The sequence below is a fragment of the Erpetoichthys calabaricus genome, chromosome 15 (genome assembly GCF_900747795.2).
Source record: "Erpetoichthys calabaricus chromosome 15, fErpCal1.3, whole genome shotgun sequence".
Classification (NCBI taxonomy): Eukaryota; Metazoa; Chordata; class Cladistia; order Polypteriformes; family Polypteridae; genus Erpetoichthys; species Erpetoichthys calabaricus.
The window spans coordinates 67,586,959-67,602,688 of NC_041408.2; the positions used below are offsets into that span (position 1 = coordinate 67,586,959).

General features: G+C 39.4%; 1 protein-coding gene across 2 annotated transcripts in view; it reads left to right on the plus strand.

Annotated features, from left to right (window-relative positions):
• The window catches only part of cdc42ep3 (CDC42 effector protein (Rho GTPase binding) 3), a 32,526-nt gene extending 17,027 nt beyond the window's left edge, over window positions 1-15,499 (plus strand). For both annotated transcript variants that reach the window (XM_028820654.2, XM_051919320.1), the window contains exon 2: window positions 13,758-15,499. In XM_028820654.2, coding sequence (XP_028676487.1) covers window positions 14,047-14,928 — 882 coding nt within the window. In that variant the 5' untranslated portion in view covers window positions 13,758-14,046 and the 3' untranslated portion in view covers window positions 14,929-15,499. The remainder of the gene's footprint in view (window positions 1-13,757) is intronic.
• Window positions 15,500-15,730: the final 231 nt, after the last annotated feature.

A 15,730-nucleotide genomic window follows, 5' to 3' on the forward strand; every position in this document is an offset into this window, starting at 1 on the left:
TGGGGTTCTAGAAACTATCAAAATCGTCAGAAAAAAAATTGAAATGTAGAGATGTCAGGTAATTGAAAGGAACTACTGTACTCTGGGCATCTCTCTCCTAGGAGGATTCATTTTACAAACGTGCTTGCATCGCTTGTGCATTTGCGGCTAAGTGACTGTCTCTTTCTTCAGTGGTTTTGTTTGGCCGATGTGCTAGCCTCGTTTGTGTATTAGCGGCAGGAGGAAAAGTAAAAAGGATACCATTTGGCCGATGTGTTTGCCTCACTTGTGTATTAGAGGCTAAGCGAGTTTCTCTTTATTTGGAGGTTTCATTTTGCTAACGTGCTCACCTCGCTGTGTATTAGAATTATTATTATTATTATTAGCGGTGGGAGGAAAAGTAAAAGGGATACTGTTTTGGCAATGTGTTTGCCTCACTTCTGTATTAGCGCCTAATGACTCTTTGGAGGTTACGTTTTGCTGACTTGCTCGCATCGCTTGTGTATTAGCAGCCAGGCGACTTTGTCTTTCTTATGAGGTTTCGTTTTGCTGATGTGCTCACCTCGCTTGTGTTATTAGCGGCTAAGCAAGTTTTCTGTTTCCTCGGAGGTGGAATCCTTACCCCAACTCCACCTGTCACTTCCGGTCCGGACAGACAGACACACACACTTCCACAAGTAGATGTTTACATCTAAGATTAAACCATAATTAGTCAGACCTATCACATGCTATTTAGAAACTCATGAACTGGAGCATAAATACACCATTATGTAGCTTCTGACTAGATATTAGCATAAAGTTCATAAAATATTTTCAAAATTTAAATGCCATTTCACATTACACAACCTTTCCAGCAATTTTCAGCCACAGACTTCATTTCCTCTTCTTCTTCTTCTTCTTTACTCATTTGGCTTATTTTATCTAAGGTGACTTACAACATTTGAAATAAAATTTATATATTATTTTGTCTTTTTCTAAGAGGCAGGTGAAGTGACTTGCTCATAGTTTACAACTACACATGACCCCAGTCGCATTGTCTGACATAGCCAGCAAGTCTGTCAAACCAGTCTGTGACTTGCCCCAAGTCATTGGTCAGGCTCCGCGTGCATGAGAGCTGATAACCCAATGAGAGTTCACCCATAAGTATGATGCATATAATGCAAGGATGAGGAATAAAGAAAGCAGGTGCTTGACAAACAGAAAAGAGGCTTGTCTGTCTGTGTGTCACATATTTTATAGAATGGAAAAAAGGTTAGACAGAGACTTTAAAAGCCTTTGCATGGGTACTGGTTACATCAGGCACCACATTATTGGCTCTCAGGAAAAGGAGTGGGCTCAAGAAACTTTGGAAAGGTGAAACTGTGCTAGAAGATCCTCTTGTTTGTCATACATTCTGAGTTCTAGTTGCGTAATCTAATGTCCTCCAGTGACATGATCAGCAACTCGATCGTGAAGTTTAGGATCCTCTCTGACTAGAAATCACATAATGTGGCATTGGTGTAAAGTAGCACAGTGAATGGTGCTGCTACATCACAGTTCTAGAGTTCAGGTCTCTCTGCCTGGACATTTCGTGTATGGAGTGTGCAAGTTCTCCCTGTGCCTGTGCAGTTTTCATGCCAAGCATGCACAAGTTTGAATTGGCTCAGTAAAGGCGGATATATTGACATGTTCTGAGATGGAGTTGAGCCACATTCAAGGCTGGTTTCCATCTTATTGTGCAATACGGCTGAAATAGGCATTCCCCATGAACTTGAACTGCATATACGGACTGGAAAATGAATAGAGCAATGAATTTTTGTACATATGTTCCTTATTATAACACTGACAATACTCTTCACCTATGGTTGACTTCATACTAGAAATGCAACTGATGATTCATAAGCCAGTAAGTGGTTTGACTGGTAGGGGGCACTTGGCAGCCAAACTCAAAGCTTTTATTTCACTGTTCAAGACTCAAAGACCTTTAAATGTTTCAAAGTTAACACAGAGGCCTTCTGGAAGTAAATAAAATATGCTTACAATCAAGCCAAATGTCTTGTGTCCGCTCCCTAGTTGGCCGTGTGGAGCTCATAAATCAATAGTTCTGGTTTTTGTCTAGGTCACAGGCACACTGACCTTCTTTCTTTCCCATCCCCTTTTATCTTCTTTGTGGGGGTCACGTGACTGAAATGACCAATCCTGTCTTTCAACCTAACGACCTTAACGGATTGGCTTGACTCTCACCACACATCTGGCCCATATTGGAAAAGAAAGGAGAACAAGCTCTGAAGTATCTACAGCTTTCAACCCTCCTCTTAATGGTGTCTTCTGTCAGTTCCACTCAATCCGCCCAAGGAGGTGGAATGAACTCTGATAATGGGTTGTGTAGACAGAGACCAGCTCAACTCTATATCAACAATACTTCATGAAAAAATGTAATTTGCTTTCTATCACCTTATAGCAGTAGTAGCTGGCAATAATTTCTTACCACTTTGGACTGTGCTTCCCAGCAGTTTCTACTTAATGGCTCACAGCCAGTTGACGGGAGAGTTGGAACACAAGTACTGTACAGTATATTTCTCGTATCTGTCTACTCTGGTTCACCTCCCACTCTTATTCTATCAGACAGTCATTTACATTCACAACTAAAAATGTGATGGTTATAGTATCAAGCCTTTATTAACTTGGAGGTCACTGGTGCCTGCTCTCCTTGAGCTTCCGCTGATACCGGGCAGCTTGACATGACTGAGAGACCATCCTCTACAACAGGATAAGGCATCTATAATGAACTTGTTGTCTGGTGAACACAATGACCTGAGGTACAGAGGCTTAAAATAAAGATGAAAGTACATGTGATTGATGTATCAGTAAAACAATCAGATCAGTGTTAGTAATAGTGTGTAGCCTTTAGCACATGGTAAGCCAGAGACCTCTTACTGGTCCAGGGAAAAAGATAGTAAACTGTCTGCCTTCTCTACCCAAAGTTCTGTCCTTAAAAATTATTCCAAAACCGTCAATTCTACAACGAGTTCCAGGCAGATAGATTTCGAGCTGATGACTATACACCATAAAGTTCGCAGTGGCCCTGCACCTGACTGTGACATCAAGGTTCTCATTGACAGCATAAAAAGGCCCATCATTTTAAGGTTTCCTAAAAATTGTTGAAACCCACCACACTTCGCTTTTAAAAATCTCGTTCTGTATTGGGATACCAGTTAGAGCCAGTCAACTAACCTGATAACAAATCTTGGCCTGAAAACTCGAGGGTGCAGAAACAAGTTTCAGTTATCGCAGTACAGTTGACACGTTTCTACTTTTCTTGCATTTTGTGAAGGGGGCACATCTGTGTTCCACCCTAACACATAGCCAAAATTCTTGTAAAAAATTCTTGTAAAAAATAAGTTTTTATATAAAATAATCACCAGGAAGTGAGAAACAATGGAAGAACACAGAGTAGCAAAATTATAGACAGAAAACAAAGCCCTGCTTTCCCTTAGTATTCTGGCGCAGAAAGAACTGAAGCAGATTTTTTTATAGAACAGGGTGCAAAATTTGGTAACCAAAAAATTAAAGTAGGTAAGTATTTCCAAAAATCAAATTCAAAAGAATCAAAAAGCTCATAAAGGAAATCGATAACATTGATAGTTTGTTTCTGTCGACAAACTTGAATAACCTGGAAGTTATTGAGCTGACCTGTATAACCTCTGACCTCTGACATCATGGGTCACAACCTCCACTTGTCCTGCATAGCTACTTGGCTAGCAGCAGTACTTAAACAAGCCCTAAATGGCTGTGCCCATGAAAGACTATAAAATATGTACTGTCTTTAAATAGGCATTTTTTTCAAAAAACTGTTAAAATAGCTTTCTAAAGCCTTAAATGAACCAAAACGTCCAAGAAAAATACAAAATAAAGATGAAATGAACTTATAACAAAAGCAAATCATAACACTTTGGGCCTAACAGGGTGGATTTTTAGTCCCAGTCTGCTCAGTTGGGTGGCCGGTCAATTTAACCCACTGTTTATAAGTGCCCAGACAGCTCTCCAAACTATGTTCCCAAACTCTCACACACTCTCCTAATCTCTCACCTCCACCTTTGGCCACAATACCTCTCTGGTACACTAATTACTTGCCCTACCTCTCCTCAACTCCAGGGCAGGGACTGGCATTTATTCCCTGGAGCCACTTTTGGAGTCAGGAGCACCCAATGGAGGTCCAGATGTCTTTCTCACAGGTTGCCTCTGGTTCTCCTGTATATTAGTGGGCTCAGTAGCTTATTTAAATTGTCAGTCCTCCTAGTCCAACTTGGCCTTTACTGTCCCATGTAAAAGGGTACAGAGCAACACCTGTATAAGGAAGGTGGTCTGTACTGTAGTATGGGGAGAAACACCTGGACACCAACTCCCAATAACCTTCCAATTAGCTGTGTGTCCATGGAATAGTTACAGTACTTCTATGGCACTCCAGAAGCTTCCAGAGCACACATCAATTTAGTGACTGTCTAACAACACTGTGTGCTCCCCTACCACGTTCCTAAGAGTTAAAAAAGAGTTGCTGGTCAATTCGCTGTTGGCCTTCTGTGTCTTGCCTTTCTTATCCTGGTACCACCTTGCTAACCTGGCACATCTACATAACAGCATTTAGAAATACTAAACACACCAAGGAAACTTCAATGTTTTTTTTGGGTCATAAGCACCTTCAAGGTCATATTTCATAATGTATTCATGTCGGACGTTGGCCTCACTGCACATACAGCACGTACTTGCAATTTAAACAAGGCAACAACCTTGGGAATAACTTTGATCAGAGGGCTGCAAATCTTGTTACTTTGATTTACAGAAGAAATGCTTAGCAACAATTCATCATGCCTGGTGAGTATGGCTAGTAACAGCTCCTTATTTTCTTCTGGCTCTAAACTGAGGTGCCACTCTAACTACTCATTGTAGGTAGGTAGGTAGGAAGTTTGAATAAGTAGGTAGGTAGGCAGAAATTAGGTGGAGTGGTGAAGGGATGGATTAATGGATGAAAGGATGGATAACTACTTGTCTTGTGGAAAACCATCAGGTAGGTAGGTAGGGCGGTAGGGAGGGAGGCTTGTTTATTCTGAAAAATCATTCTGCGTAGGTAGGTAGGTAAGTAGGTAGGATGGATGGATGGATGGATGGATGCTTGTTTATTCTGAAAAATCATTCTGCTATCCAGTTAATAAACTATAGTGGGTTGGTATTCATCTGTGACATCCCTGGGGAATGACTTCTCGACATCTCAGTTGTGTGTAGAAGATTGAGTCTGGGCTGTCTCCAAAGTGAATCACCAATGTAGCTAATATTAGGTCTACTCAACCCCATTGTACAGAATTATCAAATCTGTATTTGTGAAATTTTACCTTTCATGTATTCCTGTAGAACTGATCTCTTTTGTTTGAATGCAGTTAAGAAAGTTAGATGAATGGTGATGATTCGATGAAAACTGAAACACAGCATCACAATATAAAATGTAAGGAACTCCTTGACATTATAAGAAATTGTTCTTAATAAAATAATTTAGCAGTTTTAGACATGTTAAGATTAAGGATCTAGTGTCTAATTTTAATACGGTTTAGCTTTTTTGTTACTGTGAAAATAATTGTGAGTGAAAGGCACACTAAAAACAGTTTACAATGTCCCCTACCTGTAATGGAGGAGGCTGCAGGTTAATCCAATTAAAAGTTTACTTTTTTATCCTTAATTTTTAAAATTTGCCTTTTTTGGTATAGAGTTTTGAGCAGCCAGAGCATTTTTATCTTACAACAGTTGCTTACAAGTTTTTTGATGAAATAATATTTTTTGATAATAATCTATGTAAATATGTGAAATGGTAAGGGTTGTGTCGGTCTGTCACATGACTGCTCACTAACCACTGGAGTTAAGACATTAATGCTGGTCTTAATCAAAAGTTTATGACATGATACAATCTGGTGAAGCAAAAAATGTGGCTACTGCAACCTCCACAAAAATTATTGGGGTTTGCTATATGGGTTTACTACAGCAAACTACATAGGGAAGCTATGCATAGGGAAACTATGATTTTGGTTTAATCTTTTGGCTTATGGTTACAGTTGCATGTTGTGGTCTCCATTAAAACTGAAGCTTCCATCCACCTTCTTAACACACTCATCCAGAGCACGGTGACAGTACAGCAGGAGTCCCAGCAGCCACAGGGCACAAGGCAGGAACAGCATCTGGACAAGGTGCCAGATCATTGCAGGGTGATCTCTCTCTCTCTCACACACACACACACACATTCACTAGGACCAAGTTGCTTAATTTACGAGTCTTTGGACAGAAACTGGAGCGCCTAGAGTAAACCCACCTGAACACAAAGAGAACATGCATGCTCCATGCAGGGAACACACAGGATATAAACCCCAATCTGTGAGAGCAGTACTACCACTAAGCCCTCAAGCCAACCATAAAACTGAAACTACTGCTCTGAATTAAAACAAAAATAACTAGGTCCATGCCGTAAATAGAAACAAGTTATTAATTGTTCTTTCCAGAGCTTTGATGCTCGCCAATGCATGCCATCATGTTAATAATGTAATAAGGGTGACAGTGCATGTATACTGACATTCAATCATGTGAACAACAACTGTGCCATTACTAGCAACAATATGGCATCAGTTGCTAGGGTTAGAATGAAATCTGCAGCCACTGGAGCCCTCCAGGACCGGAGTTGGGGAGCCCTGTTCTAGCATGTGTGTAGAATCTACGTGCACTGATGATTTAAAATAGCATGACGGTAGTAACTGCTGTGTATGCTAGTGAAACATGGAGGGTGACAAAGAACATCGTCTAGCACTTCGATGTGTACATCTCGTATCACAACCACATTACCAATGAGGAAGTGCTACAGAGGAGTGGATTCCCGAACTGGAAGATGTTATTTGTGGCAGTCGAAAAGTGCCTAATGTGCATGCCCTCAGTCACCCAGCACACCACAACCCCAAAACATTGATAAATCAGACACCCAGAAATGGAAAAAGCAGGCAGGTGCCCTTTCAAGACATGACAAGCAACCTGCCAAGAAGATCTCAAAGCCGTTCACATTAAGCGGGAAGAAACTCAATTCATTGCATCACTGGCAACAGCTCATTGCCCAATGTGCATAACAGTGTGGAAGAAATTACGATCTAAGGCTAAGGTTCGCAATTCTGATAACTGGTATGGAAAAAACATACTGTAGGAGCACCAAAGGACTAAAGGGCATGTCATACCAAATACCATAATATTCTGATGAAATTTGTGGAGATAATTTGAGGACCTAATCCAAGAACCTACTCCTGTTTTATCAAAGACATTAATATTAAACAATGTACTTGAGGACAACTACTTAATAAAAAATTGAATACGATTTTACAACAATTTAACCCTTCGCTACCAAAAGGGAATTTAACGGACTAAATGATCTCCAATTATTTGTAAAATGTCTTCTCATATTTTTTAACAAGTAAAACCGGAACAAAAAAATGATTAAGTTTACTCTGGTTTTAAAGAAATACATTTTTAAGGTAGGGCCTTGATAAAGCTTGCAGCTTTAAAGTTGTTTTTTAATTCTTTTTGAACTGTTTATATAAACACAGAACACATTCTGCAACACACAAAGATCATTCTGAAGGTCAGCATGGCAGTAACACTTCATTACATTCCTCAAGTGTCTTGGCCGGGCCCCGGAGCGCTCTTAAATGCACGTGCCTTACATTCTATTAAACCGACTAAATTTAGATCTGCTATGCAGGAGGCATATTAGAGGCTTTCAGACATGAGAGGTTGTACCACTTGATTGAAATTTTTTTGTGAAGCCTCTTGCCACAAGTTTAAGTGCGATTTTAATATAGACTTCTTTGCTGATAAAGTCCAAACAAGATATCTGAGTGAGAGTTTTGCACTTCCGTTGTTGTACACGTGTACCCATTAAGATGAGCCTTCAAACCTCTAGTACTGATAAAATTCAAGGGAGTTGAACGTTCTATTTTGTTACTAAAACAATCATTTTGCATGAAATTGTTTGATTTATTACAAATGAAAATAAAACATTTATGTAGACTGTCACCACACAGACAACAGTGACTGGCCAGACCTCAGAGTCATGGACTTAATAACAAGCAGACCACAAATCATAATACAATACAGAACAATACAATTTATTTTTGCATACCCCAAAATCACACAAGGAGTGCTGCAATGGGCTTAAACAGGCCCTGTCTCTTGACAGCCCCCCAGCCTTGACTCTCTATGAAGACAAGGAAAAACACCCAAAAATAAACCCTTGTAGTGTAAAAAAAATAGAAGAAACCTTGGGAAAGGCAGTTCAAAATGAGACGCCTTTCCAGGTAGGTTGGGCATCAAAAAAGGGGGTAAATACAATACAAGACACAGAACAGAACATAAGTAATCCTCAATACAATTTAATAGTGCAATAGAAATATTACAAGTACAGAGTAGAATTCAACAGTAGATGATGTCACAGAATATGATTTGGAATTGTTTAGAGTCCTGGAGACCTCGGCCATCAAGCTGCCTCCCCCTAATGGCCATTCCACAGCTGAGTCAGCACTGGGCCAGCCAATCCGATTAAAGGACCCCTCTACCCGATGATTTCTGTGATGCTCCATCAGAGCTGACTTTACTTTAGGCAGGCAGAACAACTTGGCAGTAGGGCAGTGACACCAAGTGCCACATTTGAGTACCGAGAAGAGAAACAGAATAGGTGAGGGTGCTGATAGTGAAGGTGATCTTATTAATGACACCATGGTGAGGCATTCATTGTGTAACATATCATTAACCTAACAGTGGATGTATGCCTGACAGCAAACATACTGAAAATCATTATTTTCTAAATACTGTGTATAAATACTTCTTCATCCTCTAATTTTCCAACCTGCTTTGGCCAACCTCAGCAAACATTGGAGTTAAAGAAGATGGAGTGCCAACTCCTCATAAGACATGCTCACTCACAGAGGGTGAAGTTAGAGGTGCCGATCAACCTAACATTTACAGTGTGGGAAGAAAGTGACAGTACTTGGAGAACAACCTACACGGTCACAAGTTGATTGTGCAAACTCCACATAGTAGGTGACTAGACCAGAATTACACTCAGTTTTGTAACTGGAATTCAATGAAGTATCTTTACACTGAATAAATAAAAAGAACATGTAGAGAGCACAAAGTTTTGGGGTCCTAAGTTGAATAATTCCCAATTTAATAAGTGATTTGTTGGCTTGGTGTTGTGACCATTGATGCAGCCATCAGTGTGCTTGCACAGATGAATGATCTTCATTCTGTTGTCAGAGAGCAAGCTGAGGGGCTGGGGAGCTGTGGACCACTGAAATGGGACAATGAGGAAGAGCTTAGTCAGGGTCACTGGTCTTCTTCTAAACTGACTAGCTCCTGGCTCTGAAAGAGAAACAAATAGGTGACTTCTGGTGCCACCTCAAACACTGTCCCCACTGTAATCCCTGTCCAATTGGCCCCCGTTAATGCGAACAAACAGTCACATGCTGGATATGAGTGAATAAACTTAGAATGAACACATCAGGGAATGTTATGTTCTGCTATAAAATCTAAATCCAAGTCACAAAAATGTAGTTACAGTCTGAGGAATATCATTTATATTTCTAATGGATATGTGGTGTGATGATCAGCACTGTTTCTTCTCCGCTCTTGGGACCAACACTCTTAAAAATAAAGGTGCCAAAATGGTGACATAAGAGGTTTGCAAAAGAACCATCCACATGTAGGCTCCAGAAAGAACTTTGATTTATTTAGATCTGTAACAGGTTTCATAAATAGCCATGAATAGATGATAACAAATTTTGAGAGATACCAGTGGACTCGGGATTTTAAAACAACTCTTCCTGTTAAGCTCAGGTATTTGTGGTATCCTGCTAGGTAGCCTTCTATACATTAACGATTTGTGTTTTGTCCATGTAGTAGGAGCATTTTCAAAGCCTAAAGAACAAATTTAATATGCTAAGAACCCTTCCCAGAATTAAAAAGCTTTTTGTCACAGAGTGATTCTACAAGAACCACACAACCCATCACAGTACCATTCAAGAACCAGGATTTTTAAGAGTGTACAGTAGGCTCACTCCATAGCTCAGTCCAGTCGCTGTCTCTATAGTTTCTGAATGTGTATACGTGTGTTCTCTCCAGAATCACCTGTTAGAGAAAATGAGGGTGTTTCAAGTTTTTTCGTATTGGTTTAAGTAGCCTCTATTCAATCAGGCAGGGAGGCAGGCAGGCGGACGGGCAGGTAGTTCATTGGATGGGTGTGATATTGTAGGTAGGTAGGTAGGTGGGTGGTTGAGTAGGTAGGGGGGTAGATGGGTGGTTGGGTTGGTAGGTAGGTAAATAGATAGGCGGGTGGATAGGTAGGTAGGTAGGTAGGTAGGTAGGTAGGTAGGTAAGCATGTGGAAAATAAGAAAACCTCATGGCCAAATTACATACTTTGTTCACATTTGAAGAGCAAACAGACGTAATGTCGTTTTTATGAAAATGTTAATGTACAGTTACAATTTATTTGGTGAACTAAAAAGTTATAAAAAATAAAAGAGTAAATGCGTCATTTGCAAATATTTGGGTAACCTACTAGGTTAGTATTTAGTAACATCCCCTTTGGCAAGCTTGCAAATATTTTGTTGTTGCTAGCTACAGTATGTGTCTTTAAATCTTTGCTTTGCATGTTTCACCCCATTCTTCCTTGCTGATGACTTCCAGCTGTGAAATATTCTTTGGCTGTCTTGCAGGTCCAGCATATTTAAGATATATATACAGATTTTCATTGATGTTCAAGTCTGGGGACAGTGAGGGCCATTCCAAAACCTTCACCTTGTTTTTCGTGATGTACTTTATTGTATAATTTGGAGGTGTAGAAGCCGAGTAGTGGGTTCCGAGACCTTACAACTGCAAGGGTGCAAAGATTTTGCAAACATCACTTTTACTCTTTTTTCACTTCATCAAATAAATCACAACTGTATATTAACATTTTCATAAAAAATGCCAAAGTTTTAGTTTGTTTGCTGTTGCAAAGTTAATATTTACTGTTTTTTTACTTCAAATGTCAAATATGTTATTTGGCCAGTACTGTTCAAACATCTGCATAGATGACTGTAGATGATATACAGTGCATACATTTTTACTACAAATGTGATTGACACTATTTGTTTTTGGAATCTATCTATCTATCTATCTATCTATCTATCTATCTATCTATCTATCTATCTATCTATCTATCTATCTATCTATCTATCTATCTATCTATCTATCTACTCATAGTCCAGAGATCTTACCATAGTCTACCAGTTCTTTCTGTAGATCGTCCAGTTTCCTGCCATATCTCGCAATCATTCAAGTTTGTTGTTTATGGACTCTAAATTTTCTTGATGTCAATATCAGTATGGTCTATGATGAACTAGCACCCACTCTACATTTAGCTCTTTTAATGTTCCCAATGCTGCCACTACAGTTTTACGACCTGTTGATTCCCTAGAACATGCTGTATATGGACAAATTAGGTGTCTATTTGGGGGGCTTTAGGGTCAAGAATTCTAAAAATAACATCAGGTACCCATTTGAGGATGATATAGAAAAGTTGCAAAGTATTGTCATTATGCTTCAGGTGCTCCCATGGCAATCACCTCCCAGAATTATCTGAAAAGCGCAACAAATGTGACATCATCATTTCGACCATATTTAGATCAGTATGGACTTTTTATCCCTTATCTGAGATTGATGGATATAAACCTTAAAATGCATGTATGAATAATTCTTTCTCTGTCCTACTTGGATTAATATTCTTTTCTTCTGTTATTTGGTCTTCAGTGTTTGGTTTACAATTTTAATTTACTCCTTCTGATCAGTTTCATTTCTGACTTTGATCTTTGCTTGTTCTGACAACTTTATCTCACTGTTCTACTCATTAAATACGGCACATACTGTCTCACATCATAAGATATGTTATGGCTTTCTGCTAACCTGTAACACAGAATGTGCTTTATAATAAAAATGAAACAACACAGGAAAGGGGTTGGGATTTCTAAAGGTATGCCCCACAAAATAAGGAAAAAATAAAGGGTAGTTAAACAAAATATACAAGGGACTACCATGTACAGCAGGTGAAGCACAAGTCTCAAAGGTTCACTCTTGATATAACAAACCACACTTCGATGCAGGTGCTACAACTGCACATCAACTTTCAGTTCAGAGTTCTTTATATTGAGTCCTGAGAGGAAGAGGCAGGACTTTGGGGTGAATGGCCAAAGGAAATGATGTCAGTGCTCGAGAGAGGATTCTGTCCTGGAGGCAAAAAAGAGGAGAAGCTCTTAATGACAGCGCCCTCTCCAGCTCAGCAGTGGTATTGCGCATTTTGTAAGCCTGCCGTTGCTGCCTTGTGCCTAATCTCTATACATATAAAATCCAATGATTGTCTGTCTGTATGTCTGTCCTCTTTTCATGAGAGAACTACTTAATGGATTTAGATCGGGTTTTTTCTGTAATTTGCTTGAACATTCTTGTTTGATTTGCGATTTCTCTCATTGCGCTATGTATCATAGTCCACTTGCGTTACTGGTTTATTTGCGTGAATCCGAGAGACATGCAGCGGGCCAAGGGGAATGGTGGGGAGGGGGGGACCTCCTCACTCACACCAGCCTCAGGGCATGTACCTTACCTCCGCTTAGCTAGCGAATGAGAGACCTACTTAACGGATTTAGATCAGGTTTTTTTCTATAATTTGCTTGAACATTCCGGTTGATTTTGCGACTCTTCTCATTATGCTAAGAATCATAATTTGCTTACAGGAGTGATACAGTATGTTCACGCTACTCTGAGACAGAGGCTGCAGGCCAAGGGGAGGAGAAGGAAGCATGACGTCAGGAGTGGGGAGCCAGGCGGGTCCCTCCTCGCAGTCCTGTTTCAGTACTACGTGGGAGGAGCTGCGGGGGATGGCTAGTACCTTATAAATGGGTAAATTGAGAAGATAATGTCTCTGCATTTCTGTTATATCAGAATTGTTGGCTATCTGACATGTGAATCCTCCCTGTGTTTAAATTCACAGTATGCAACAATAGATACATCACGATTCATTTGTTTCTGCTGGGTACTCCAATTTTCTACTCATGTCCCAAGCATGTGCATGCTGTGTTAACTATTAGCTAAACTAACAGTGTGGTTGTGTGCCAGAATGTGCCCATCCTGTGGCCAATGGTCTAGCACCCCATCATCCTGAATTGGTTGGGTCTCAAACCAGATGGGGTTTTTTATTTTACTAAATTTCACTTTAATCCCAAAGTCGTTCATCGCATGAACATTTTCTGCCTCAGCATCCTGATCCTAAATCACTGATGTAACTAAATTCAGCCTAAACACATCTAGTACTGCACTACATTTTATCACTAGCTATATCCATAAATAGTGACAGTTGGAATAAATTTCCTTACAAATCCTGTACCCAGTAGTAGAGCAGCATAAACATGTTTCTTGCTTACAAAGTTATTCAGAAATCTTAGCTGTAAAATAATATGTTGTAAACTCTGAAAATAATGCATTGATGGCAAGTGTGGAAGAAGGGTGTCCAGCAGGTTCAATGAATTAATTTATTTGGTTTGTTTTTAACTTGTGTAATGGAGGGAAACGATAACATAAGCCTAATCTCGAAGAAAGAGTTGCCAGTGGCATTATAAATTGTTTTCATAAAACACCAGTTAGTGAGCCATGAAGGACTGTTTAGTGATAAAGTGTTTCTTTCTTTTCCATTTAGGCTTCTCACAGAAACAGCACATGGGATTTACTCCTTCTAAAGTTTCATTCCCTACAAGAAAACATCCTGGGCTGTGAAAAAAATAGCACTACAGAGTTTCTTCCATCTGAGGAGCACAGGGTTTGCCCCAAGACGACATTTGCAAGTGTTGGTCTACAGAGCATTTGTGCCATCCAAGAATGTGAAAGAAATGGTAACCCTAAAGACTGTGATGTAAAGAACTGCCTGCTTGTCAAGAATACGTGTTGTATTATTTCTTTCCCTGAACTGTTGCAAATTCCCAGCGAGGATGCCTGCGAAAACACCCATCTATCTCAAAGTTTCCAACAACAAAAAGGGCAAGAAATGTAAACTGCGCGACATTCTATCTCCTGACATGATAAGCCCTCCACTTGGTGATTTCCGCCACACTACTCACATTGGAAAGGGTGGCGGGTGCGATGCCTTTGGCGATATGTCTTTCTTGCAAGGAAGGTATGAACTTTTGCCGGGTCAGGTGGAAATAAAATCTCAGAAGTACAGCACGCATGAGGAGTTTTTAAGGGATAACAGTCTCACAGATACTTCTTTTCCTGAGACGCCCTCACCAGTACTCAAAAATGCCATTTCTCTCCCTTCAATTGGCGAATCCCAGGCTCTAACTCTGCCCCTCCTGTCAACTGTTACGATTACAGATCCCTTTGCACATTCAAAGTTCACCAGCGGTAAACCAAAGGAGCCACAATTACTTGAAGAAAATGACCTCCTCCTCTCAACTATGACTTTTCCTTTAAATCATGATTCTTTGGAGGAGATTATTCAATATCCGTCTTCGTTTGAGAAGGCAAAGGAGCCTGTCCCACAACAGAATAGCACACCAATAGAAAATGGCAAATCCCACTTTGGGGAGAATGGATTTACATGGTCTACTTCACATCAGCCTATCAAAAATGGCAAGATTCCACACTCTACAAATTGCAATGGATCTTACTCTGAATGGTTTAATATGAACACTGCTAATGGCAACCTCGCAGACTTACGGTTTGAGTTTACAAAAACTAAAAGTGACTCAGAGGAGTCGATTTCAGAAATGACTGGGTCCCTCTTGTCACTGGAACTTGATTTAGGACCTTCCATTTTGGATGATGTCCTCAATGTCATGGATAAACCCAAATTTACTAATCAGCAGTAAATGTCATGCTGGAAGCACAGCTCAGTTACCATTGTAAAACCTGCGTTCATCTTCTTCAATAAAAGGGAGTAGCAATATGTACAATTTTTTGGTACTTTGATTATTATAGTAAGTTATATATATATATATATATATATATATGTTAAAATATTGATAAGCCATTGAGTATGTTTAGTTATCAAAAACTGCATTTGCTAAGTCAGTATGCAGCCATAAAAGTGTTACGTTTACTTTTCCCAATACTTTGCAGCTCTTGAACAACTTTATTTATAAGATTGTTCAACTCAGTGCCTACCGTTAGATATAGTGAGACATATGCAGTATTATTTAAAGCACATGTGAGCAATATTCTAATTTTCAATAGAATTCTCACTTCTTCATCTCTATTCTGATTTTCTCAGCTTGTCTGTTGGCTTTGTTTTTATTTTTCATTTTATTTTTTTTACAGTACACTTAACTATAGCTGTAAAATGCAAAGAAACTCAAGAAAATGTACCTTATGTTTTATTTTTGATGTTGGTAACATCCACATTCATTTAGAATAATAAATAAAAAAACAATTTAAAATGTGTTTGTCTTTTTAAATTTTTTATATTGACTAAAATGCACAGCTGCATGTTCATAATAATGAGGGTACAATTCATTCGAGTCACCTAAAATTGGATGTAACAGACAGAACAGCAAAAGGAATATGGATGTATAGTGTCTAGTCTGGAAATCCAGTTAGGTAATCAGGCTCGGATTATAACTGAGAAAAACAGAAAGTCTATCTATATTATATAATAAAACACTAAGGTCTGTG